The sequence below is a fragment of the Heterodontus francisci genome, chromosome 1 (assembly GCF_036365525.1).
Source record: "Heterodontus francisci isolate sHetFra1 chromosome 1, sHetFra1.hap1, whole genome shotgun sequence".
NCBI lineage: Eukaryota > Metazoa > Chordata > Chondrichthyes > Heterodontiformes > Heterodontidae > Heterodontus > Heterodontus francisci.
Window position 1 is genome coordinate 75771266 of NC_090371.1, and position 26404 is coordinate 75797669.

The 26404-nt window shown below is 41.8% G+C and overlaps 1 protein-coding gene across 1 annotated transcript; it reads right to left on the reverse strand.

The window, feature by feature from the left end:
• Positions 1-210: 210 nt before the first annotated feature.
• creb3l3l (cAMP responsive element binding protein 3-like 3 like) lies at positions 211-25960 on the reverse strand. Its single transcript, XM_068032164.1, has 10 exons — positions 25718-25960; positions 19945-20079; positions 18741-19053; positions 13026-13141; positions 11808-11900; positions 9433-9539; positions 8889-8957; positions 8138-8222; positions 6528-6615; positions 211-2938 (listed from the first exon to the last, which is right to left on the reverse strand). The coding sequence occupies exons 1-10, from the start codon at positions 25802-25804 to the stop codon at positions 2544-2546; spliced, it is 1488 nt and encodes a 495-aa protein (XP_067888265.1). The 5' UTR covers positions 25805-25960; the 3' UTR covers positions 211-2543.
• Positions 25961-26404: the final 444 nt, after the last annotated feature.

The following is a 26404-nucleotide window of genomic DNA, read 5'->3' on the forward strand; positions in this document are numbered from 1 at the left end:
AGGTTTTGAAGTAATTAATAATTATTGTGATGCAGTGTTTAAAGCATTTTAAAGTTCCACAATAGCAAATGATGGAATGGGAAGCAGTTAGTGATACAACATGGCTATAGTTTAAGGAAAGCTTAACTGAAGAATTCTGCTCTATGTGTAAAACATTAAACAGTTTGTGGAAAAAGTTGATATTCCAACTGACAACAGACCACTAAAAGATTGTAAGTAACAGTTCTTTTATTCAGATATTCAACTTATGCAATTCACTGTATGTGTTTAACTGTATGCTGCACTTCTATCCAGTACTTTTCACAAAGATCAAGTATAAGTTATTTACAGATACAATATATTTACAGGCTAAATAGCTGCCAGCAAGCAAGGAGTCAAATTTTGAAAAGATGCTTATTTCCCCATACACCTACACCTAATCATCCTCCCCCAAATTAGATAAATCTCAAATGAAATAATTTGTGTCTTTTAATTTAGGGGCAGATGTTGATCAAAACACAATCATGGGCATCGCCAGTCATCAAGCTCTTATACTTACTAATTCTCAATGCATCCCATTGCTAGTTTGTCCAGTGATCTCCAGAAACATCCACCTGATACTTCTCCCAAATACACTACTACAGCAGCTTACATTGAAATAGTGCTTTTAACGTCACAATACATCCCACAGCACTTCAGAGTGGGAAACAAGCAGGGCGATGGGGCAGTAGTTCAAGAGGACATAGAGGTTGAAGTTGGGCTTGTTAAGGGGCTAAGGGATGGAAAGGAAAAATAATGCAAGAAAGAAATAGGAAAATGATGCCCCTGGGCATCATTGGTGGTGAACAGCTTGTTTAAGGGGTATGAGAGAGAAAAAGGAAGGGGAGGGATGAGGAGGTTGGGACACCAGGTTGTGTGTCTCAGAAAGGAATTGATTTGGCTTGCAAGTGGGAGCATGCAAGTCTTAAAGTACAAAAGTACAAAAGTACAAAATCAAATTGCCAGTTCAAAGAAATAACATATCTGGTCAATCAGCATCTTAAAGGTTAAGGCCAAGCATGGCCTTCAGTAGTAAGCAACTGAAAAGCTAAAGGGCAACCAAAATAAGTTGTGATTTGAAGGCCAGCATGAACTCTACTGCATCAAAATGTCAACTGCAAAATGTCTTAAAATTACTAGTGAGCCATCAATCCATTAACACAACTGCCAAGTCATAGTCAGGGGATTTGGAGTACTCTTCACACAATGGGTAGCAGAAACTTGGAGCACTTTTCTCAAAAACTGTTGAGGCTAGGTGAATTGGGAATTTCAAAATTGAAGCGGATAGATTTTTGTTAGGGTATTAAGGGATATGAAATCAAAGTGGATAAATGCAGTTAAGATATGGATCAGCGATGATCTATTTGAATGGTGCAACAGGCTAGAGGGGCTGAATGGTCTTTTCCTGTCTCTAGTAGACAGCTAAAACATCCCTGTAAACTGTCACATTTCCCAATCATTAACTAATCTCGTTGACAGCCCTCAAGTTATATGCTGGACTGTTTTACAACATGGCAAGTTTAAAACAACAAAGAGGCACTGGTAAGCAAACAGTGCTACAGAGAGATAGGAATTTAGGTTTGAGTTCTGCCCAGTTCAGTGACCAATTTGAGTCACATCAACCATAAGATGCCAAGCTGAGGCTGTTGCTCATCCCAACAGGTGAAATGGGAAGGAGAGAGCAGTTGTGCCTTGCTAATCTCTGGCACTCTGTCAATGATTACACAGGGCTTGGTTTAAAAAAACAAACAATCAAGAGCAGACAGCATACCTGCCTTCTCAGGCTCCAGCCATTACACAAGACAGATGAACAGGAAATAAAAATATGGCAGGAAGAAAATCCTCGAATACTCCATAAGAATAAGAAAAGTGAGCTTCACAAAACCATGTGTTTATAGCTGTAGAAATACATCACAAATAACTCAGTGAGACAAGAGCTATACTGGGAATTATTATGAAGGGAAATGTAACAAAGGCAAGGAGGGTTGGTTGAGAGATGCACTGAAAGGTATTTGACCCCTTCAAACAAATGCAGTTTCAGTTGCACAATCTAATGCTGAAGAAATACAGTAATAGAATATCCAACAAGATGAATCAACAGCACTGGCAGTGGAATGGTTACTTTCAAGAAGAACTTGACGAGGGAAATAATACGGAGTAGTATATGCAGAAGATGGAAGATATAAAGTGTTTCTAAACAGATTGGCCAAACTTATAAATGCATCTCATATTACTGCATTGAATTATTTGTACTGGCTTAAAATATGTGCTTTTGGTAACTGCCACCTTTCCACAAAAATGAGACGATACAACTTATAACAGTTTAAAAAAAAAACAAATTTCTTTATGCCAACCCACTGCCACACGATGCCAAGTTCCTTTTACTAACAATACACAATATTTCAAAGAACAAACCTTATCAGTACCTGTGTATATGTAAAACATGCGTTCACTTTACTCCTCAATTTCAAAAACAAATGACATACAATTCATAATTCTCTGTCAGGAAATGCCTTGCCCACCAGTTACATTTCATCTGACCGTGGATGTGCATTTATTATTACTGTTGTGGTGTGCTCTGTCCAGTTTGGCTTGTTCACTGGTGAAGATGAGATGTCATAGCCCCCCTTTTCATTTCCTGAAGCCACCCTTCCCAGGCTTGCATCACCTTGGCCAGTAACTTTCACTAGTCTATCTATGTCTGAAGAGGAATTGGTGTTTAGTGTTGATGCAGATTCTGCCTTTCCTAAGTTTGAAGCTTCAGTTGTGCTGTTCTGACTTCCTGACAATAATGCTTGGGGAATTTCTCGATCCAAACCATGATTCTTTTCCATTATTTCTGGATCAGCATCCGGATTGTGAGTGTTTGGCACCATGCGCACATGGGATGATTCGCTGTCAAGTAAAGTCCGGGAAAGAACTGTAAAAGAGGAAAGGAACTAGCGTTATAATCCACAAAACAGAATGTACATCTCCCACAGAACTATTGCAATTAGCAACAGCCAGCTTAAAGCAATTTACTTATTTTGGATAGTAGTGCATCTTCTGAGGCCTACTTACAAACTCTCATGATAACGAAGGTCTAGCGTTCAGCCAATATGCAGTTATTTAACAATTGACAGGCTTAGATCAGCATCCAGAAAAGGGCAATAATTCCTTCCAATTCAATGAAGAAGTCTCACCTACTTTGACTGACAAAGTGCAAATGAGGCTTCAGATCTGAAAAGATCTCCTCAGACATGCTTGCGCAAGACCGTTGACAATAATTTGGAAATCATTTTGGTAAATTACATTGCTTAAACAGCAATTCCCAATCTTAATCCTAACTCCCTAATTGTTAATAAAAGCAGAACATTATGGAAAACTCATCAGGCCTGGCAGCACATGTGGAAGGCAGATTATCTGAACTGCTATAAACAGAGAGGGGAATATGCAGCGAGACCTGGATGTTCTCATACACCAGTCGCTGAAGGTAAGCATGCAGGTCCAACAGGTGGTAAAAAAGGCAAATGGTATGTTGGCCTTCATAGCGAGAGGATTCGAGTACAGGAGCAGGAATGTCTTGCTGCAATTATACAGGGCCTTGGTGAGGCCACACCTGGAATATTGTGTGCAGTTTTGGTCTCCTTATCTGAGGAAGGATGTTCTTGCTCTCGAGGGAGTGCAGCGAAGGTTTACCAGACTGATTCCTGGGATGGTGGGACTGATGTATGAGGAGAGATTGAATCGGTTAGGATTATATTTGCTGGAGTTCAGAAGAGTGAGGGGGGGGGAAATCTCATAGAAATCTATAAAATTCTAACAGGACTTGACAGGGTAGATGCAGGAAGGATGTTCCCGATGGTGGGGGAGTCCAGAACCATGGGTCATAGTCTCAGGATACAGGGTAAACCTTTCAAGACTGAGATGAAGAGAAATTTCTTCACCCAGAGTGGTGAGCCTGTGGAATTCACTACCACGGAAAGCAGTTGAGGCCAAAACATTGTATGATTTCAAGGAGGAGTTAGATATAGCTCTTGGGTTTAAAGGGATCAAAGGGTATGGGGTGAAAGCGGGAACAGGTTACTGAGCTGGATGATCAGCCATGATCATATTGAATGGCAGAGCAGACTCGAAGGGCCGAATGGCTTGCTCCTATTTTCTATGTATCTATGTTTCTATGGAGGGATAAACAGAGTTAATGTTTCAGGTCTATGACCTTCCGTCAGAAATGTCATAGACCCAAAACATTGGGCTGGAATTTTAAAGCACTTTGGGGCCAAGCAAGGGCGTGGGCGTGAATTGAAGACTGCATTCCCGGAAGGTGTCTCCGGATCCTGACACTGCAATTTTCAAAGAGAGGGTGGTTTGTGGTGGGGGGATAAAAAAAAAAAGAGCCAGGAACCCGCTTGCCTCCAATTAACTGCCTGTTAAGCTCCTTGAGGGCCAGAAGGGAATTTCCAAAGAGGAGAGTGGGAGGACCGAACAGTCCGGTGCATGTAAGTGATTAGCTGTTGGGAGCAATGGGGTTGGACATTATTTGATGTCGATAATTATTCAAAGAAAATCAAAAAAAAGTAACTGAAACATAGTGCTTCACCTGCCTTCCTGTTCACTGTCCGACCACTTTTTTTGCATCGTAACGCTCTAGCTTGCAAGGCAACGGCGAGCCCTGACATGGCTGTTGTCTGCCTTTCAACATTGCAGTCTGGAGCCGCTTCCCACCGCAATGTCGGTCCCGGTGCCCACTGATTGGGCTGAGGGGCAAGGGTGGCTCACAATTAGATCATTTACATTTGAAGAAAGTGGGCGTGGAGTTCGAACCTGGAAATTATTTGGATATTGGGTTCTAAAGCTGGAATGAAATCCAGCCTGTTAACTCTTTCTCTCTCCACAGATGCCTGACCTGCTGAGTATTTCCAGCATTTTTGGTTTTTATTTCAGATTTCCAGCATCAGCAGTATTTTGTGTTTCCTTAATTGTTAAAACTTATGTCCCCTAGTATATGAACCCTTCACCACAATGAGCAATTTTCCTGCATCAACTGTGTCAATTCCCTTCATAATTTTGAAAACTTCAATTGGAGTATATCTAATTTTCCAAGTAAAACAAGTCCAATCTGTTTAGTCTTTCATCTTTTGATTTAACTTTTGAATTCTAAATACCCCATTGCTTGGCAATAAATCCTTTCCAAGACTAGGTGCCCAGAGCTGCACACATCAATGCCTTATATTTGTACTCCAATCCCTTATCAACACAAAGTCAATAGTGTGCCTTTTTAAAAAAAAAAGAACTGCAGCTAAGCACGTACTGATGGTTCTATAGATTTAGTTACTGTAATTCCAAAATATCTTTCCTGAGCAATTCACTAAAACATTTAAAATATCCTCTCTTCTAACTTTGTTCCAAAGCTCATTACTTTTTAACCTATGTTTGCGCAAAAATACTTGTGCACTAAATTTACAGTTTTCTACATCATGAAAGTACAAATAAAATCATTACACCAGTCACAGACTTTTAAAAACCAGCTAGTACAGGTGAGTTTACAAAGCTGCAATTCAAAATAAGCAGCTGTGCTATCAAACAATGAAAATGAAACTCAAGCAGTTTATCAATAGAGTATCTCCACTGAATTAAAGCCTTTCAAACGCACATTTTTCAAATTAAGTCAATTATTTGCGACACACAAATGTCGATATTTTTCTGTATGCATTTTGGGGGTGGGGGGGGGGGGGGGGTGGAGAAAAACACCTTTTGGGTTGTGGTAGAATTAGTGCAGTTCTGAGGCGAAGGGATTGTAGCAAGTGAATGCCTCAAAATTTTAATCTCTGACAATGCCTGCATTTGAATTCCAAAATGACATCATCTATTCCATACTTTATAACCTGTCCCGGTGCTACATCCCTATACTCTCCACTCCTTCGTTGCAGCCTCTTGTGAAACCCCTTCAACCTCCACCCTCCTTTTACCCTTCATGCCTTAGCCACTGAGGCAGCATTCTCTAGAACTCCGTCCATACACCCCTCTCCTCCTTGAAGCCCTTCCTTAAAATCCATCTATTTTGGTCATCCCACCTAATAAGCCATTCTTTGACTCAGAATTCATCTTTTCTCAAGTCTCTGAAGGATGTTTTTCCTCCATTAATAGGGCTATATAGATTGGAAGATATTGCTTTGAAGGAGTTCTTGGATTCTGATGCCCAACTCAAAAGGCATAAATCACATGACATGTATTATAATACTGCAAGGTATTCAGCTGCAAGTTACTGGCTCTTAGGCAAAGCAGCACAGTACACATAGCAACTTGCATTTTAGATGAAGTTCAACATTTCCCCCCACTCTGTACCTTGAAAATCAGAAAAGGTGTACTTGGAAATATCTAAAAACAGGAAAGCATTAAATAAATGACCATTAACTGAACAGGGCAAGAATTCAAAGACAGTTTATTGATTTTGCCCAGGTTTTTAGATCTACAACATTTCAGCAGCATGGACTGGTGCCTCTTATACGTAATTAAAAAAACATTCTCACCACTATATGACTCATCTTGGGGCCCCAGCTTTGCACCAAAAGGGTTAATACTTGGGAAAATGATAAGTGTAAAAGACAATAGGAACACCTAGAAGGAAAAAAAAGGAGGTAATTAACTTCACTGGTTATTAATAAATGAGATAATACAATATGGAGAAAATGAGCCAAGAGACAGTGATAGCTGCCTACTGTACATGGCTAACAGCAGCATTAGAAATCCAACCATGAGAAACCCACAAATCCCAGAGTCCTGTTCAATCAATGGATGGAGGATAACACGGAGCGATACACAGATGAATGGAATAAAAAAAAAAACACATTTAAAAGTCAATTGAATATATCCTTCAGTATAGCCCAGTATTGACAACAACTGGGAAGGTTTAAAAAAATGGTCGTCAAGAAAATGTTTAATTAAAAGCACTTCTAACAGAATTTTTTCCTCTCTTTTGAGCACTGAATCATGCTCAAGTGCAGTTCCACAATTTCAGCTGTTGTCTGGTACTTCATCCTAGTGCCATAGTTCATGTGGAAAAGTATCCATAGATTACATTCAGCATCACAGCAATTCCGGATCCTATCTTTATTGGATCTCTGAACACAGGAATGTGATTGGGAATGGAAAACTGAGCTGTCTTATCCCCATCCTAGTCCAGAAAACAACTGTAATTTCCCTACCAAGATTAACTTTGCCATCTCATGTAGTCTTGTTAGTCCCATCATATCAGTCACAAATTAGGCCATCTCTGATTACTTCCTTGTATCACTCTCCACTCATGCCCCAACCCTACTTCCTTCTAGATCCGTCCCTGGAAAAAACTCAACTGGTTGGCGAGGGAAATAAAGATGATGAAACAAAAAAAAAAAAGAGGGTGTAGGCTACATGTCAGGTGAACTCATCAAGTGAGAACCAGGCCAAATACAATAAGTTGAAAGGAGAGGTTATGTCCTTTGGTTGAGACCCTGAAAAGATTAGGCCTTCTCATTCTTTTGATTCAGAAAGATGTTAAAGATTCGATGGCGCAGTTAAAGAGCAGGGAGTTAGTGCCGAGCCCAACTTTCTTCCATCAACCACCAAAACAATTAAGCGCCTATTAATTACACTGCTACTTGTAGGGTACGAGTCGAAGAGACTTAGTAGTTGGCAGGAAAAAAGACAGAGGCGCAAGGGGAGAGCCAACTGTGCAACAGCCCCAACAAACAAATTTCTCTGCAGCACCTGTGGAAGAGCCTGTCACTCCAGAATTGGCCTTTATAGCCACTCCAGGCGCTGCTTCACAAACCACTGACCACCTCCAGGCGCGTATCCATTGTCTCTCGAGATAAGGAGGCCCAAAAGGAAAGAAAGAAACTTGTAGGACATTGTCGATGCAAATCAGAATGTCATGTTTCACCTGCATAACAGTGACTGCATTTCAAGTGTAATTCATTGTGAAAAGCCCTTGAGATTTTGATGCCTTTGAACAGTGTGATATTGCAGTTTTAATACAATCAAGCATCCTTACCTAGCAGTGCATTTATGCACTAAGGCACTGAGGGAGCAAAATAGCACTGTTAATCCCAGCCCAGACACACTCAACGTACAATTTAACGGTTTGATATCTTATTCTTACCATAATGCAAGTACTGATGTTAGCAGTTTTGGTGGTGGTTTGCTTGACCAATGCTTGCAGCTTCCTCAGCTGTTCAATTAGAGACCTATAATATGAAATAAAATCAATTTCTACTTTTTCCCCATTAAAGTACCACAATAAGCTAGCTGGAGAGATAAAAAGACTAATAGAAAGGTTCCTTTATCCAAGTTTTATGTTGCATTTTTGCTTTATTTGTTCATCCTATCTTTGTGTATATTTATCATCTTCATAGTATTCAAACCATGTATCAATCAAAAATAGACATAATACAAAACAAACTATTTTGTAATGGGTTTATAAGCCAGAAAATTATATAGCTTAAAATGTTATTTCCCAATCAATTGTTGATCAGTACTCTGCAACCTGGCATGGATTACATTACAACTGCAATTAGCAATTTTAGTGCAGCCAACCAGCCTCACATAGATTTCTAGCTAATGTCCACCATGATAGCCATCATGCACAGAGAGAAACAAAATGAAAACGGGAACCAGAATAAATATGCTCTTTGGAGATATTTCAGGCAGCTTACGAAGGAGCTGTTGGATATCCCTTCACTCTACCGGTTTGTCATGTGAACTCCCTCAATGTCTATTACTGTCTTGTTCTAATTTTCTTTTTAATAAAGCTGAAGTTCTCTGGTCATCAAGGATTCCCATACTATAAATAAATAAACACTGCATTCAAAAGTATATCAATATCTTAATCTGATTTGCATGGCCGTACATACATATTTTGGTTTTCAAGATGCTGCACCTTCCTCTGCAGTTCCTGGTTTTGGACAGTACATGCTACAACTCTACAACATAATAAAACACAATAATTGCATTAGAGTATCCACAGCTAAAACAGTAGTCATGATACATGTTTGTAATCAGAAACTAGGAAATCTGTTTAAGGAACAGTAGTAAGTTCAAATTTAAGTATATTTCCTGCAAATATCAAACACCAATTTTAAAACTATGCAATAAATTATGAATTGTAACCCTTAATAATGAAACAGCGAATGTAGTACAGGAGTTATATAGCACAGAATATGAACACCTGCATGACAATAAGCTGCTGGAGTGTAATTAATACACTGCTTTAATTCTTTATACATTTACTGGCAATAGGCATTTGCACATGGATACAAAACATTTTGAAATTCTCTGAACAACTTAGACATATCATTTGGTCTAAATAGAAAACTAAGACCGTTCTTCAAGGTGTTAATTTTTTAAAAATCAGTTTCTAGCAAGCTCAATATTTGGGAAGCATTTATGCAATCGTACCGACTCTCCAGTCCATCAATGTAACTCTTTTTCTTTTTGCGACTCTCCTGAGCAGACTGTTTGTTTCTAATCTTTCTTCTGATTCTTTTCAGTGCTCGCTCTTCTGACTGCAAGAAGAATTTAATGAAAGCTTGTGAAATAAAAGCCACCTAAATTACAGCTAGACTACATTGCTCATTTCATCCACCAATTTAAATAACTTTAGACAATTTCAGAATTACTCCTTCCATGAAACAATTCAAGACACTGGCTCATCGACCAAACTAAAGGCACTTCCTTATAATTTCAATTGAAACAAAGTAGGTTGAATGTGTTAAAGCATTCAGTGGTGAATGGATACTGTTACTCTGCCCCATCATCACATGCATATGCGCACGCATGTTCAAGTCCCACATTCAACCTCAAGGGATAGACACGAGACATGTTCCCAGGCCTCTGCCAATATCACTCTCAAATGAGCTATTAGGAGCATACTAGAGGAACTGAATTCAATGCTTTCCTCCTCCTATTCTCAATCCCTGCTGGGAAAAGTATCTGGGAAGGGCGCCAAGGTACTGACTGATACTTTCATTGTCCATCGCTGCATTGCTGTGTGTTAGTGCTCCATCAGGCTGCATGTAAATCTTTCTCTGAAATTGAAAAAGGATTCATTTTGGTTTCACTTTTACCCCTTTTCATGAAGTAAGGAGGTAATTTTAAGTGGAGTCATTGAAAGTTTAAGATGCAAAATCAGTTAATGCAACTTCCAGTTCAACCACTAGGAAGCATGATTGACACCTCATCCACAAACATTCACTCCCTCCACCACTGACACACAGTGGCAGCAGTGTGTACCATCTACAAGATGTACTGCAGAAATGCACCAAGGCTTTTTAGACAGCACCTTCCAAACCCGTGACCTCTACCATCTAGAAGGACAAGGGCAGCAGATGCATGGGAACTATAATCACTGTTCCTTCACTGTCGCTGGGTCAAAATCCTGGAACTCCCTTCCTAACAGGGACCTACCCCACATGGAGTGCAACGGTTCAAGACGACAGCTCACCACCACTTTCTCAAGGGCAATTAGGGATGGGCAATAAATGCTGGCCCAGCCAGCGATGCCCACATCCCAAGAACAAATTTAAAAAACATAGGAACGGAGGAAAGGCCATTCAGCCCCTCGAGCATATTTCTCCATTCAATTAGATCACGGCTGATCAGCATCTTAATACCATTTATCCATCTTGGTTCCATCTCCCTAAACACCCTTATCTAACAAAAATCTACCAATCACAGTTTTGAAATTTTCAACTGAATTGCAGCAGTGCGGTAGATTGGCTTTGCTTTCCTGTTGCTGAGCAATTTACATCCCCTTAGGAATTTGAGGATTCAAAACCCAGCCAAGATTAATAACTCACCCTCAGTTAAAAGCAAATTCCATAACTGAACTGTAGCATACAATTGTTCTGATAGTTAATTAACAGAGGCAGAAGTAGAATCAAATTGTAAAGCTGTCCTCGTCAATGTCACTGAAAGCTAACATGCAGGTGCAGAAAGCAATTAGGAAGGCTAATGGCATGTTTGCCTTTATGGCAAGAGGATTTGAGTACAGGAGTAGTGAAGTCTTGCTTCAATTGTATAGAACCTTGGTTAGACTGCACCTGGAGTATTGTGTTCTGTTTTGATCCCCTTACCTTGGGAAGGATATTATTACCATAGAGGGAGTCCAACGAAGGTTCATCAGACTTGTTCCTGGGATGGCGGGACAGTCCTACGAACAGAGATTGGGGAAACTGGGCTTCTATTCTCTAGAGCTTTGAAGAATGAGAGGTGATCTCATTGAAACCTACAAAATACTGAAAGGGCTGGACAGGGTAGATGCAGCTAAGATGTTTCCCCTGGTTGGGGAGTCTAGAACCAGGGGACACTATTTCAAAATAAGGGGGAAGCCACTTAGGACAGAGATGTGGAGAAATTTCTTCACTCAGAGGGTTGTGAATCTTTGGAATTCTCTAGCCCAGAGGGCTGTGGAAGGTCAGTCATTGAGTATGTTTGACAGATTTCTAAATACCAATGACATAAGAGAATATGGGGATAGTGTGGCAAAAAGGCATTGAAGTGGATGATCAGCCATCATCGTATTGAATGGCTGAGCCGGCTCGATGGGCTGAATGACCTATTGCTCTTATGTTCCCTGTGTGTTGGTGAATTAGTGAGTGCTCAACATCATCAGGTATTTTGTTATTAATGCCAAAAAGTTAAAGTGTGTAACATTTTAATCTGAAAATGTATCAAGATATTGAACAGTAAAATTTATAATACAAATACACTAATGCAAAAATTATGAGTTTTCTCTCTCTCCAGTAGCTAAACCACAATGAAGCTGCTCTGACCTTTGTGAGGGGTAGGTTTGTGGGTATTTCCACACCATCTTTGGCTAAAAGTCTTTGTTCTTCATCAGTCAGAACCAATTCTTCAAAGTAATGCTGGAAAACAAGAAGGAAAAGTATTAAGAGATCACATCTGACACATACTTCAATCAAACCTCTTTGATGAATGAAAGTGTGCTTCCCACAAATACAGCACCACCATTTCTAGCATGTAGACACATGGTGGGGGTTTGGGGGCAATATGAGGGTGTGTGGTTGTAGCCAAGATTACCCAAAAATGCTGGGAACATGCGATCATCCCAATTTAGTGGCAGGATCTCATTAGCATTTTTCATTCAAATAGCTCTTCAGAGCAGGTTACTCAGACACACCCAAACCCACTGGTTAAACTGGAGCTAGGCACGTTCGCAGCTAGTTTGGGTTGGGTTGCAAATATTCACCAACTTAACCTACTGACCCTCAAGCTGATCCACACTAACTCTGCACAACTCAGGAAACTCCAAATTTCAGTAAGAAACGGAACCATGCTATTACAAAGAGAATGTCTGCTACTTGATTCCTTCAACAAGTCACTCTTGGCTGAATTCATTTTTACTTTCCTCCCCCACCATGCACACTCACAAATCACACTAAGTCTGCAGAGTTGACCAGGAGGCCTGTTTCCAGGCCTCAGTCAACATTGCTCTCAAAATAGCCACCAGGTCTTCCAGCCCATGCACTGCCTGCATCCTAGACAGAAGATAACTTGTTTCCAATCTCTCTGTAGTGCCAATATATTAATGTGCATGTACACAACGGCAGGCAAAGAATGCTTCTGCTTTCCCATTCACATACTGATGGCCCAATACACTGTGCTGTACTGATAAAAGGCCAATACGATGGATAGTGTGCATTTTACCTGGACTGATGGTGATGAAGACTCACTTAAAGCACTATTTCTCCAAAGGGTGGAGCAAATTAAAATGCCAGGACTGCCAAACTCTATGGTCACATAATGAGGCCTTCACCTTTTTCAAAGGGACTTGGCCACTTCATTGACGAGTTGGATTGTACGTTGCATGATGTCAGATTAGCAATAATGGAGGTGGGGAAAGAAAAACATGCACTTCATTTCCATAAGGACCAACAATACTCCTCTACTCCCACCAAAAAAAACTCTCTACTTAAATCTGAATTCAAAATTTGTATTTGTGAGAATTGATATAGATGATGTACACTTACTTGATTTGTTTTACAGTGTTGATGCAGATCTTCAATGGTGAGGGTTACAAGGCCATTGCTTTCTACCGCATGAAAAACTTGTGGATTTTCAGTCAGAAAATCAGGTTCCCAGTCTTCTAAGGTGAAAAAGATCGAAATTTTAACTGTGGTGTTACGTCCAGGTGAGAAAGGGATCTAGGGTTTCCTCTCAGCCTTCACTTAGTCTTATTTTAAACACACCGTTTTTCTTTAGCTCCCCCCTTGTGAATCCTTGTTCACTAACTTCCAATTATAAGGCAAAGAAACTAGCCAAACAGGTTTTCTTAGGTTTAAGAAAAAAGGTTGAACTTTATTAAACTTAAACTCTAATTCAGTTAACACCTACGGATACACGTTGTGCCCATTCTAGCATGCATACATGATAGGCACATGCAGATGGAGACAGAAAAGAGAAGAAATAAAGTGGAAAAGTTTGAAGCAATATCTGAAGATGCTTTTGGTTACTGTTCTTTGAACTCACTGTAAAGTCCTTGATTGTAGGTAGGTCTTGCTTTTCATTGCGGCCCAGTATTCTTCTTAAAAACCTTGTTCGATGTAGGAGACTTTTCTCTTGAAGTTCATGTGTCCTCAGCGAGTCCAGAAGCTTGTGAGAAAGAGATGGGAACAGATAGGAGAGGTCTTCTCACTCCAGGAGCAAACAGTCTTTCCCTGTTCAAACTCTTTGTACAATTCAGAAAAACCCAGGTTGTCAAGCAGGTTAGTCATGTGACGAGCTGGTCTGACCACATCTGTTTCTGGATTTGCTTGTCTTAACCGACCTTGGAATGCCTCTTCTTACACACAATAACTAGTGCCCAAAGTCCATTGTGGGTTAAACTGGAGCAGGGAATAGCCCCTTTGTCCTTCCAAGCAGTCTGTTAATATGCAAAAATGTTTTTCCAGCCAAGTGTCTGGTGATTTTTTTAAACAAGTCCTTGCTTCACTCAAGTAACAGTTTAAAATCAATGTTCATATGACAACATTAATATGCCTCATTCTTGGCAGGTGGGGGCCTGCTTGTCAGTGGAATTTAAGATTTTAAAATATAATTGTTACATACTAATTGAGTAACCTGGTAAATGCAAGGATAATTTAGGCACATTTAAAACTTCAGGAAAAAGCAAAGATCATTTTACATGGGGCGGTGGGTGCACAGCAAGCAGGAGGATTTTAGCAGATTGAAACCCAAGGGCTTCCCATTACTTGAGCCCATCTCCCACAGTAAGAAAGTGAGGTTAGCCACTCCTCTATCAGACTGAACATAAAATCGCCAATGTGACAGATTACCCTTTGGCACATGGCAGCTCACCACCACCTTCTCAAGGGCAATTAGGGATGGGCAATAAATGCTGTCTTGGCCAGCGACACCCACATCCCATGAATGAATAAGAAAATGCTGAAAACAGCAAACCAATAGCCATACATTTTAAATTTTATCCCTTAACCGTCTTGATGGGACTTATTTTGAAACTTTCAAAATACAGCACTTCTATTTTACACCTTAATTTTAAAGGTCTGATTAAAATTTGTAATACTGGAAGTTATAAAAATAAAGGGGTTAACAGAACCTGTTTGTTCAGTAACTGTAATTAATGTCAGTCTCTTTGGACCCTAATTGTGTCACTGGAGGGTTTCCATCTTCTATTAATACAGGACTCCTTTCAATGTGTTATTCCATAGTGTCAACGGCAGCATCACCCCCAACGCCATCAAGGATCAGCAGCTCCAGCGAGAAAAAGGATAGATCAGAATCGGAGGACAATAGATTGGAATATTACAATAATGGGTCAGAATCTGAGAACAATAGATTGGAATGTTAGGACAATGGACAGAAGTTCCATCCGGGAGTTTGACTTTCTTTCTGCAAATTATGATTGGCTACCATTAGATCTTCGGATCTATTATGCACTGACGATTATTCAACACATTTACTATCCCATCTTGGCTATTATTGGTGTCCCTGGTAAGTCTCTCTATCTCGCTATTAATTCCATAAACCATGTTTAACTGCATTACTGTTCTTGCCATTTACTCTGCCCTCTTTGCTACTTTTGTTATTCTTGGCAAATCTCTATCTCCAGATATTAGCTCTATAAACCATTGCTACATGTATTAGAATTCTTGTAACTTACTCTCTCCTCTGTGCTGCTGTTGCTCTCCCTGGAAAGTCTCTATTTCCCGCTATGAGATCTGTAAAACCTGTTTCACTGAAATGATGTTCTTGCAATTTTAATTTTGGGAAGAGTGGAGCTAGTGTCATCGGTCTCCGTAAGCAATTCCATCCCCTATCCATGAACCACTTGCTCCTTCCTAGCCAATGTCTGAGGCTGAACTAGACTGTTTACAACCACTGTGTTCTGCTTAAACCTGAGCTGAGTTCATCTCCATATTCGCTCCATCACCAACACTGCCTACTACCACCTCTGTAATATTACCCATCTCCATCTCTGCCTCAGCCCATCTGCTGCATAGACCTTCATCCATGCCTTTGTTAAATCCACATTTGACTATTCCAATTCTATCCTGGTCACCCTCCCAGTTATAAACCTTCACAAACCACAGCCCATCCAGAACTCTGCTGCCTGTATCCTAACGCACACCAAATCCCGATCACCCATCACCCCTGTGTTCACGGATCTATATTGGCTCTTGGTCTCGAAGCACCTTAATTTTAATATTCCCATTCTTGTGTTTGAATCCGTCCATGGCCTCACCCCGCCAATTAGTCCCATTCCCCTGCACATTCCCATATTCCTACAAATGTTTTGCCTGAAAGTCCTTTCTTCAATTCACCTTTAAAAGTAACTGTTTGAAAAGGCACTGTTTGAAAATTAGGGCTCACACTTTTAGGATAGAGATGAGATTTTTTTTTCTCTCAGAGGATTGTGTGACTTTGGAACACTCTGCCTCTGAAGGTAGTGGAGGCAGGTTCATTGAATAATTTTAAGGCAGCGGTAGATAGATTGTTAGGCAAGGGAATCGGAGGTTATCGGGGGTAGATGGGAGTGTGGAATCCGAAACACAAACAGATCAGCCATGATCTTATTAAATGGTGGAACAGGCTCGATGGGCTGAATGGCCTAGTTCTGCTCCTAATTCAGATCATAGAAGATGGAGCTAGTGACAGAACCATCATATCTTAGCAGAATGCCATGTACAGCAAGTGGTAACTGTTTTGTGTAAAAAATGAAACAAAATTAGTAGTCAAAAATTCTACGTACTGAAGAAATATTTTAGCCTACTCTTTCAAAATTTAGATTATGCTTGTGAAGTTCCTTGTTGGGCATTCTGAGGTATGAAGCGCAGCTCATTAATAAAAATGTTTATACATTTAAAAGACAATAGAATCTTTACTGAGATGAGAATTTGGAAAGGTTTTGAAGTTAGAAAGAGGTTGTTGCTGATCCAATTTGGGTCTTGGGAGTAGAAATAAAATAAACATGTTCCCCTGGAAGGAACTGAGTGAACAATTGTGCAGGGAGCACATCTTTAAAATTACAGAAAACCTATTGGATTATTCACCATAACTATAATAGAATCTTTACTAATCTATTCTGAACCCTCAGCCCACTTTGTAATTTCGAGTTCCATTGTGGCTTACAGATTGACAAGCTTGGTCAGATAAATGTGTGGTAGTGCATTTTGGTAGAAGGAATAAGGCGGCAACCTACTCCTTGGAAAACAACACTCTAAATGAGATAGAGGCATTGAGGGATCAAAGTTTACAGATTCACAAATCATTAAAACTAGCAACACAGGTTAACAAAGCCAGTAAAAAAAAACATCAAGGTTCATTTCTAGAGGAATAAAAATAAAAACCAGAGAATTTTTTTTTTTAAAAAAGAGAAATACAGCACTGAAACAGGCCCTTCGGCCCACTGAGTCTGTGCCGACCATCAACCACCGATTTATACGAATCCTACATTAACCCCATATCCCCTACCATATCTCCACCTTCCCTCAATTCTCCTACCACCTACCTACACTAGGGCCAATTTACCTATCAACCTGCAAGTCTTTGGCTGTGGGAGGAAACCGGAGCACCCGGTGGAAACCCAAGCGGTCACAGGGAGAACTTGCAAACTCCGCACAGGCAGTACTCAGAACCGAACCCGGGTCGCTGGAGCCGTGAGGCTGCGGTGCTAACCACTGTGCCGCCCATGAAAGAGGATTTTATGTGAAACATAGAACCATGTTTTCAATACTGTGCATAGTTCTGGTCTCTATATTATCAAAGGAGATAGAAAGACTGCAGACAGTGCAAAAAAAGATTTACAAAGATGATACCAGAACAGAGAGGGTACAACTATTAGGATTGATTTAACAAGCTGGGGCTCTTTTATCTACAAAAGAAAAAGACTGATGGGTCCTGATACAGGTCTTTAAAATTATGAAGAGGGTAGACACAGAAAAGATGTTTTCCACTTGAGGAAGAGTCCAAAAGTAGGGCCATAAATATAAGATAGTCACTAAGAAATCCAATAAGGAATTCAGCAGAAACATCTTTATTCAGACAGTGGTGAGAATATATAATGTCCGGTCACATCGAGTGGTTGAGGCGAATATCAGATGCATTAAGGAGAAGCTAGATAAATACATGAGGGAGCAAGGAATAGAAGGATATGATGCTAGGGTAAAATGAAGCAAGGTGGGAGGAGGCCCACGTGCACCATAAACACCCGCATAGACCTGTTGGACTAAATGGGCTGTTTCTATGCTATAAATTCTGTGTAATACTATAGTAATAGTTGTTTGGTAGTACAGAACTGGAGTATTGCTGAAAACAGACATTTTGTCAAAGCTTTTCATTTTACACTCATCAGGACAATTTGCAAGAATACCAATGTAAGGGACGCAACAAGGTGCATTCTCCATGGCAACGCCTCTACCAGACTCCACTTGCCAACCAATCAGCACTCTCTTCTCATACAGTACACATTTGTTGCATCCCTTACATTGGTATTCTTGCGAATTGTGCTGATGAATTGCAAAATGGAAAGCTTATGCAGGTCTTTACATTCCAGATTAGTGAACAACAGGAACTCCTTAAAGCTAATATACAAGTTCAATAGCCAGTCCACCTTGTAAAGGCCTGCATTGTTAATATATTATATACAATCTACAGCATACGAAAAGCCCATTTAGTCCAACAGGTCTATGCTGGTGTTTATGCTGCACATGGCCCTCCTCCCACCTGGTTTCATTTTACCCTAGCATATCCTTCTATTCCTTTTTCCCTCATGTATTTATCTAGTTTTTCCTTAATGCATCTGATATTCGCCTCAACCGCTCAATGTGACAGGAAGTTCCACATTCTCACCACTGTCTGAGTAACAAAGTTGCTCCTGAATTCCTTGAGGATTAATATGCAATCAGCAGGCAATTTCAATCACATACATAAAAGCTACTGTGAAACTATAACATACTAGGGCAGTATAGTATGTTAGAACACCTGGCCCAGTTAGATATAGAGTTCCCAATGTCACAGGGACCTCTGAGGGATGGGGTGGTGGATTAGAGAGGAGACAGAAGAAAAGAAACAAAAAAAAGTCAGTACCAGCTGCTGTCATACGATTTGGTTCTAAGCAGCATTGGTCCAACCACTTACCACATTGATGTATGTCCCTGGATAATCAGAAAATAAAAAGACAAGCAATGTACGGCTAAATATTTATAATAATAAATGTAGGCACTAACCTAAATCAATTGAGATGTCTGTATCTGTTGAAGGGTTCTCAGTTCTTACACTGTACAAACCATTGACATCATTCTGTGGGTCCTGATGAAGTGAATAGTTATGGTCAGAATGTATGACTTCAGAAAACGGCGGGCTATCAGACAGTGCAAGATCACTGCCTGATGGACTATCTTCGTGGTTGCAGTTGTTGTTATCTTCTGATATTCCACTGTCACTATCCAACGGAGATCCGGACATTGTGATGGGGGCCTCATCCTCAAGAGAACCGATGATGGAGTTTAAGAAATCCTCAGTATCGTGGTCATTCAGCATCTGCAAATACAACAGGCAACTTCAGGGAATGGAAGTTTGGACCAACAATACCATGTGACATGCCTTGGATAAATACTAACAGACCATTGGGAATAGGTGAGGAGGAAAAGAAAACATTGTTTTCCCACGTGATCCATAACTGGATCATTACTGTTGTTCTTTTCAAAGCAAGTGGTGCACCTTCTAGCTCCAGTGCTAGTCAACAAAGGACACAACATATGAACAAAGGAGGCATGTGATAAAACATTCCTACAATTTAGACATTAAAGGTTTGAACATTCTAGTTTTGCAAAATACTACCATGACTTTGGTAGGTTGGGAGTGCTACCCATCCCAATGGTCTGCCCCTGACCCCAGCTGATTTTTCAGGAAAATGGTAGTGTAAATATTGTTGATGGGCTCCCAGCAGCATTCCCACCTCATTTCAAGGAGCCAGCATGGAAATAGGGGATGCAGAATGGCTGTGGCAGGTCTCAAGCCTTCCGCAGCAGCGTGGCTGGCAGCCTCAGCAGTTGGCCGCAACTTGTTTAAAAAAATATACATTGCCTGTACTTTGTTTTAGTGTGTACAATTAATTGTGATTTCTCTCCTGAAGACTTTGTGGCTAAATGTGCCACTTGGTGTGGTACAAAGCTGTTCTGTTTAGAAGGTCCCAGGTTAGCTTTGCATGTTGAGTTAGCTGTATGCAGCTGCAAAAGTAGTTGGAGTACTACAATCTCAGCAGCCCTGGGCTGGTGGTGCAGGAGAGGGCCCTCTAGCCGCACAATAATGGACACACGCACACAGAATTTGCATTTAGGCAAGTTACTAGAGGGCAACCAGCACGTATGGAACTATAACTCAACAAATTCAAGGGAGGTTAGGAGGAAAAAGAAAGGATTAAACACTTACATCATGCTCACACAGGCCCCACTCTTTCATGAAATTGGTCCCATCACCAAACTCCTCATCTGAAAGTGATCCAGACTGCTGCTGAAACAGCAACTGTAGCAGTTCATTATCATCAAGGTCATCGCTAAGAGACATCTACGGGGGAAGAAAGATATACTTCAACAAGAAATCAAGCCATTCTTAAATGCAGGCCAGGGAAGCAGCTCTATTATAGCAGAATCTTAAGACTTATGACCATGAGTATCACAGAGGTTCAGCCATCTAATTAAGAATACAGGGCTCATGAGAAATATACAGAACATATGTGCAATTATACAGATATTTTCATGGGCTGGTGTACATCAGTCAGCTCAGATAGCACTTGCCATAACCCAGTTTTACTTTCACAGGAAACCCCTACACTTCTTGAAGCAAAAGCCTATTTATAGTTAAATTGCTGCATATTAAAAGGTGGCAGATAAACAAAAAATGTTTGTTTTCTTGCATCTGATTACATGCAAATCATATGAACCAAATTCTGCTCCGCTTTCAGAAGTGAGTAATCTAAACTAAGAGGTGATTCTTATAAATAAGCAGTTTGACAAATGCATCACTACTTCCTTGAAGCTGAAGAGATGCACTTTTATGTGCCAGAGGATGAGCTGCCTGAAGACTTGACCCCTCCTTGTGGGAGTCACCATCCATCTCCTTCCTTCAAGCTCCAGGTGCTGCCATTCTCAAGTCTCTGTAATTCTTTTGCTGCTGTTCCAATGCCAAACATATCTGTTGGAGATAGCAGTGGATGCCATTCCTGTGGCTGGAGGTATCTGAAATACGACAAAAGGAGGGCAAGAGGGAATGGAAGAGGAAAAGGGATTAGGAAGCAGTCTCGTTGGCTGAAGCTGGACTGTTAATTACCTGAAGTAAATGAGGCAGCTAGGTGGCCAAATTTGCTTCTGTTATTGTACAGCCAGAGATCCCATCCTTTAGGGAAGGAAAGCTGCTGTCCTTACCTGGTCTGGCCGACATGTGATTCCAGACCCATAACAATGTGGTTGACTCTTAAATGCCCTCTGAAATGGCCTAGCAAGCCACTCAGTTGTATCTAACCACTACAAAGTCAATAAAAAAAGAATGAAACCGGACAGACCACTCAGCATCGACCTAGGCACCGGAAAAAACAACAGCAAAACCAGCCCTGTTGACCCTGCAAAATCCTCCTTACTAAGATCTGGGGGCTTGTGCCAAAGTTGGGAGAGCTGTCCCACAGACTAGTCAAGCAACAGCCCAATATGGTCATACTCACAGAATCATAGCTTGCAGACAATGTCCCAGACACTGCCATCACCATCCCCGGGTATGTCCTGTCCCACTGGCAGGACAGATCCAGCAGAGGTGGCGGCACAGTGGCATACAGTTGGGAGGGAATTGCCCTGGGAGTCCTCAACATCGACTCCGGACCCCATGAAGTCTCATGGCATCAAACATGGGCAAGGAAACCGCCTGCTGATTACCACCTACCACGCCCCCTCAGCTGATGAGTCAGTACTCCTCCATGTTGAACACCACTTGGAGGAAGCACTGAGGGTGGCAAGGGCACAGAATGTACTCTGGGTGGGGGACTTCAATGTCCATCACCAAGAGTGGCTCAGTAGCACCACTACTGACCGAGCTGGCCAAGTCCTAAAGGACATAGCCGCTAGACTGGATATGCAGGTGGCGAGGGAACCAACAAGAGAAAAATATATTTGACCTCGTCCTCACCAATCTGCCTGCCGCAGATACATCTGTCCATGACAGTATTGGTAGGAGTGACCATTGCACAGTCCTTGTGGAGACTAAGTCCCACCTTCACATTGATGATACCCTCCATCATGTTGTGTGGCACTACCACCATGCTAAATGGGATAGATTTCAAACAGATCTGGCATCCATGAGGCACTGTGAGCCAGCAGCAGCAGAATTGTACTCAACCACAATCTGTAACCTCATGGCCCAGCATATCCCCCACTCTACCATTACCATCAAGCCAGGAGACCAATCCTGGTTCAATGAAGAGTGCAGGAGGGCATGCCAGGAGCAGCACCAGGAAGACCTCAAAATGTGGTGTGAAGCTACAACACAGGACTACTTGCATGCCAAAATGCGGAAGCAGCATGCGATAGACAGAGCTAAGTGATCCCATAAAAAACGGATCAGATCTAAGCTGCCACATCCAGCAGTGAGTGGTGGTAGACAATTAAACAACTAACTGGAGGAGGTGGCTCCACAAATATCCCCATCCTCAATGATGGAGGAGCCCAGCATATCAGAGCTATAGATAAGGCTGAAGCACTTGCATCCATCTTCAGCCAGAAGTGCAGAGTGGATGATCCATCTCAGCCTCCTCCTGAAGTCCCAGACTTCAGCCAATTTGATTCACTCCGCATGATAATCAAGAAGTGAATGAAGGCACTGGATATTGCAAAGGCGTTGGGCCCTGACAATATTCCTGCAATAGTACTGCAGACCTGTGCTGCAGAACTTGCCATGCCCCTAGCCAAGCTGTTCCAGTAAAGCTACAACACTGGCATCTATCCGGCAATGTGGAAAATTGCCCAGGTATATCCTGTACACAAAAAGCAGAACAAGTCCAACCTGGCCAATTACCGCCCCATCAGTCTACTCTCAATCATCAGTAAAGTGATGGAAGGTGTCATCAACAGTGCCATCAAGCGGCACTTGCTTAGCAATAACCTATTCAGTGACGTTGAGTTTGTGTTCCGCCAGGGCCACTCAGCTGCTGACCTCATTACAGCCTTGGTTCAAACATGGACAAAAGAGCTGAACTCAAGAGGTGAGGTGAGAGTGACTGCTCTTGACATCAAGGCAGCATTTAACCAAGTATGGCATCAAGGAGCCGTAGCAAAACTGAAGTCAATGGGAATCGGGGGAAAACTCTCCACTGGTTGGAGTCATACCTGGCGCAAAGGATGATGATTGTGGTTCTTGGAGGTCAATCAACTGAGCTCCAGGACATCACTGCAGGAGTTCCTCAGGGTAGTGTCCTGGGCTCAACCATCTTCAACTGCTTCAATGACCTTCCTTCAAATCACAAGGTCAGAAGTGGGGATGTTCGCTGATGATTGCACATGTTCAGCATCATTCGCGACTCCTCAGAAAATGAAACAGTCCGTGTAGAAATGCAGCAAGACCTGGACAATATCCAGACTTGGGCTGATATGTGGCATGAATGTTACTTGCCACGTAAGTGCCAGGCAATGATCATCTCCAACAAGAGAGAATCTAACCATCTCCCCTTGACATTCAATGGCATTACCATCGCTGAATCCCCCACTATCAACACCCTTGGGGTTTATATTGACCAGAAAATGAACTGGAGTAGCCATATAAATACCATGGCTACAAGAGCAGGTCAGAGGCTAGGAATCCTGCGGCGAGTAACTCACCTCCTGACTCCCCAAAGCCTGTCCAACATCTACATGGCACAAGTCAGGAGTGTGATGGAATACTCTCCACTTACCTGGATGGGTGCAGCTCCAACAACACTCAAGAAGCTTGACACCATCCAGGACAAAGCAGCCCGCTTGATTGGCACCCCATCCACAAACATTCACTCCATCCACCACCGACGCACAGTGGCAGCAGTGTGTACCACCTACAAGATGCACTGCAGCAACGCACCAAGGCTCCTTAGACAGCACCTTCCAAACCCGCAACCTCTACCAGCTAGAAGAACAAGGGCAGCAAATGCATGGGAACACCACCATCTGCAAGTTCCCCTCCAAGTCACACACCATCCTGACTTGGAACTATATCACAGTTCCTTCACATTGCTGGGTCAAAATCCTGGAACTCCCTTCCCAACAGCACTGTGGGTGTACTTATCTCACATGGACTGCAGCGGTTCAAGGCGGCAACTCACCATCACCTTCTCAAGGGCAATAAATACTGGCCTAGCCAGCAACGCCCACATCCCATGATTGAATTTTTAAAAAATGAATGTTACCCAATGACTCATTTGCAGCAATTGGTTTGGATCAGGGATACATTGCTTGAGTGTGTGGTGGTGGCAGATTTAATCGTTGCTTTCAAGAGGAAACTGGATAACTATCTGAAGAGAAAAAAAATCGCAGCACTATGGGGAAAAGGCAGGGGAGCGGGACTAGCTGAGTTGCTCTTAGAGAGCTGGCATGGACACGACGGGCCGAATGGCCTCCTTCTGTGCTGTAACTTTCTATGATTCTATGCATGTGGAAGTCTACTGTGCAAAAGCTCCAAAGCCCCCCTCTGCCAAAAGGCCTGTTGACACTAACATTTTCCTTGAGTCAGTAGGAATTAGCCCAAACATTTCTGAACAAAGAACAAGTGCCTTTTTTTCAAAAAAAGTACAGCACCATGAAAACATAAGAGGTGAGCAATTGCAGCTTATAAAGTTACACCCAACATCTACACTGGAAAAAATATTCTGAAGATTCTTTTTGATAAAATGCTGCACTTAAATTGTGGCACACAAATCTATCGTGCAGTAATAGTTTACAAAAACTCTCACCTTTATTGAAAGATTCTAATGTAACTAAACAGAACAGTAGTTTTTAAAAAACTTTTGATGATATTTCCTATGCTGAAATTACCTTTCAGTCACAAGGCAGGATTACATCACTGACTCGTACAGGACTCTACTACACAAACAGGAAACAGGGCGTACAAAATTAAAATACAAGGAATGAGCAAACATCATATATTTGTAAGCTGAATTCAATTATTTTATTACCACAGTATTTGACAATGGTATTTCATAGATGGGGTCCCGAACATACCACTGTTATACAAACCTCAATGACTGAAAATTAATTATATATTCAAAGACTGTATAAAGATATTTGTCAGAGCTATACAGATATCATGTGGCATTCCTTTTCACATTTCCACACTAAAGGCACCTTATCCAGGATGTGAAGCAACATACAAACTAGATGTTGTTGGTTGATCAAGTAGGGCATTGTTCACCTGCAAGTATTTCAAAGCTGCATTCACCCCAGCATCTCCATTTCTTTCCTTTTTGAACATTACACTCTAAAGGAAATGAGAACCTTGCTTTGATTAACACAGGAAAAAATTGAAACTTCCTTTGAAACTGAAAAAGAAACGTTTCATTCCTTGCTATTAGATTTAGAGCAGGAATACTCCTTGGAATCAACAGTGAACAATTTCCTGCAGACAGACCAGGTTTTAAACCTAAAACACCCAGAAATGCTGAAGAGTAATCAATAAGCAGGAAACAGGCTGTAAACCCAATTAATCACACTTTTTTAACCCCCCCACCCCCCAAAAAGGTGACACATATCAAGTTAGACTTTTTATGCCAACAAGAACCAAGTGAGTGACACCCGGTGGCCATGTTTCCACCACCCCAAAAGGGAGCACAATTCACAGGTATTAGTTGCCCTGTCTTACCCTGGTGTTAGCTGCACTCTCTCTCCCAGAGTATTGGCTGCACCCGGTCTTACCCTGGTGTCGGCTGCACCCTCTCCCCGGGTATTGGCTGCACTCTCATACCCCTGGGTGTTGGCTGCCCTGTTTTACCCTGGCTGTTAGTTGACCTGTCTTACCCTGGGCATTGGTTGTCCTGTCTTACCCTGGGTATTGGTTGTCCTGTCTTACCCTGGGAGTTAGTTGCCCTGGCTTACCCTGGCTGTTAGTTGACCTGTCTTACACTGGGAGTTAGTTGCCCTGGCTTACCCTGGGAGTTAGTTGCCCTGGCTTACCCTGGGTATTGGTTGCCCTGGCTTACCTTGGCATTAGCTGCACTCACTATACGATCCGCGCTGCTCTCCGGTTGCTGATGTTTGTGCAAATTCCAACAAGGCAAAAATGACATCAGATAACCGGAACTGCGGAAGCCGCAGCGCCTCCCTGGGTATTGTAGTTCGTGCCGCCCGCCCTCTGCTTCCTTCTGGAGATCAGCTCAGGGCTGGTGAACTACAGCTCGCAGCAGTCAGTGCCGGAGCCGCCAGTCCTCTCTCCGCCACATCAACCCACTCGCTTCCTTCAGCTTTGCAGCATCACTGACAATCCCGCCCCTCCTTCACATTCATTGCTTTCATTTAGTTTGAGTTTGCATTCGCTGATAGGCCCTGGAGGACATCAATCAACCTGTTATCCTCCTCACACTCCCACCCCCCAACAATAAGGGTGTGGGTAATTCCAAGTGAGACAGCTCAGCCTTGGATAAACTTGTTGGTCCAGAAGTTAAATCATGAGGGTTTGGTGTGAGTTAGTTTGAGGTGCGCGTTTTCAATAAACCAGTAAGGACACGCTGGGTTACTGTGAAGTCAGCAAACAAAAAAGTGGCGCAGTACTAAACCATAAGAAGGGAAATTATAAATGTAAATAATAATTGTATTCCTATCCACTCCAGTCCCGGCAAACCAGCGAATGAGTCAAGCATACTGGCGGACACGATGCTTCCTCTCCAGGA

Excerpts from the sequence above, each read along its gene's own strand:
- creb3l3l (XM_068032164.1), bottom strand. The coding sequence starts at position 25,804 with ATGTCATTTTTGCCTTGTTGGAATTTGCACAAACATCAGCAACCGGAG. Across the intron at positions 20,080-25,717 it reads TGAGTGCAGCTAATGCCAAG|ATGTCTCTTAGCGATGACCT; the intron begins GTAAGCCAGGGC and ends CTTCCCCCGTAG. Across the intron at positions 11,901-13,025 it reads AACACTGTAAAACAAATCAA|CATTACTTTGAAGAATTGGT; the intron begins GTAAGTGTACAT and ends CTTGTTTTCCAG.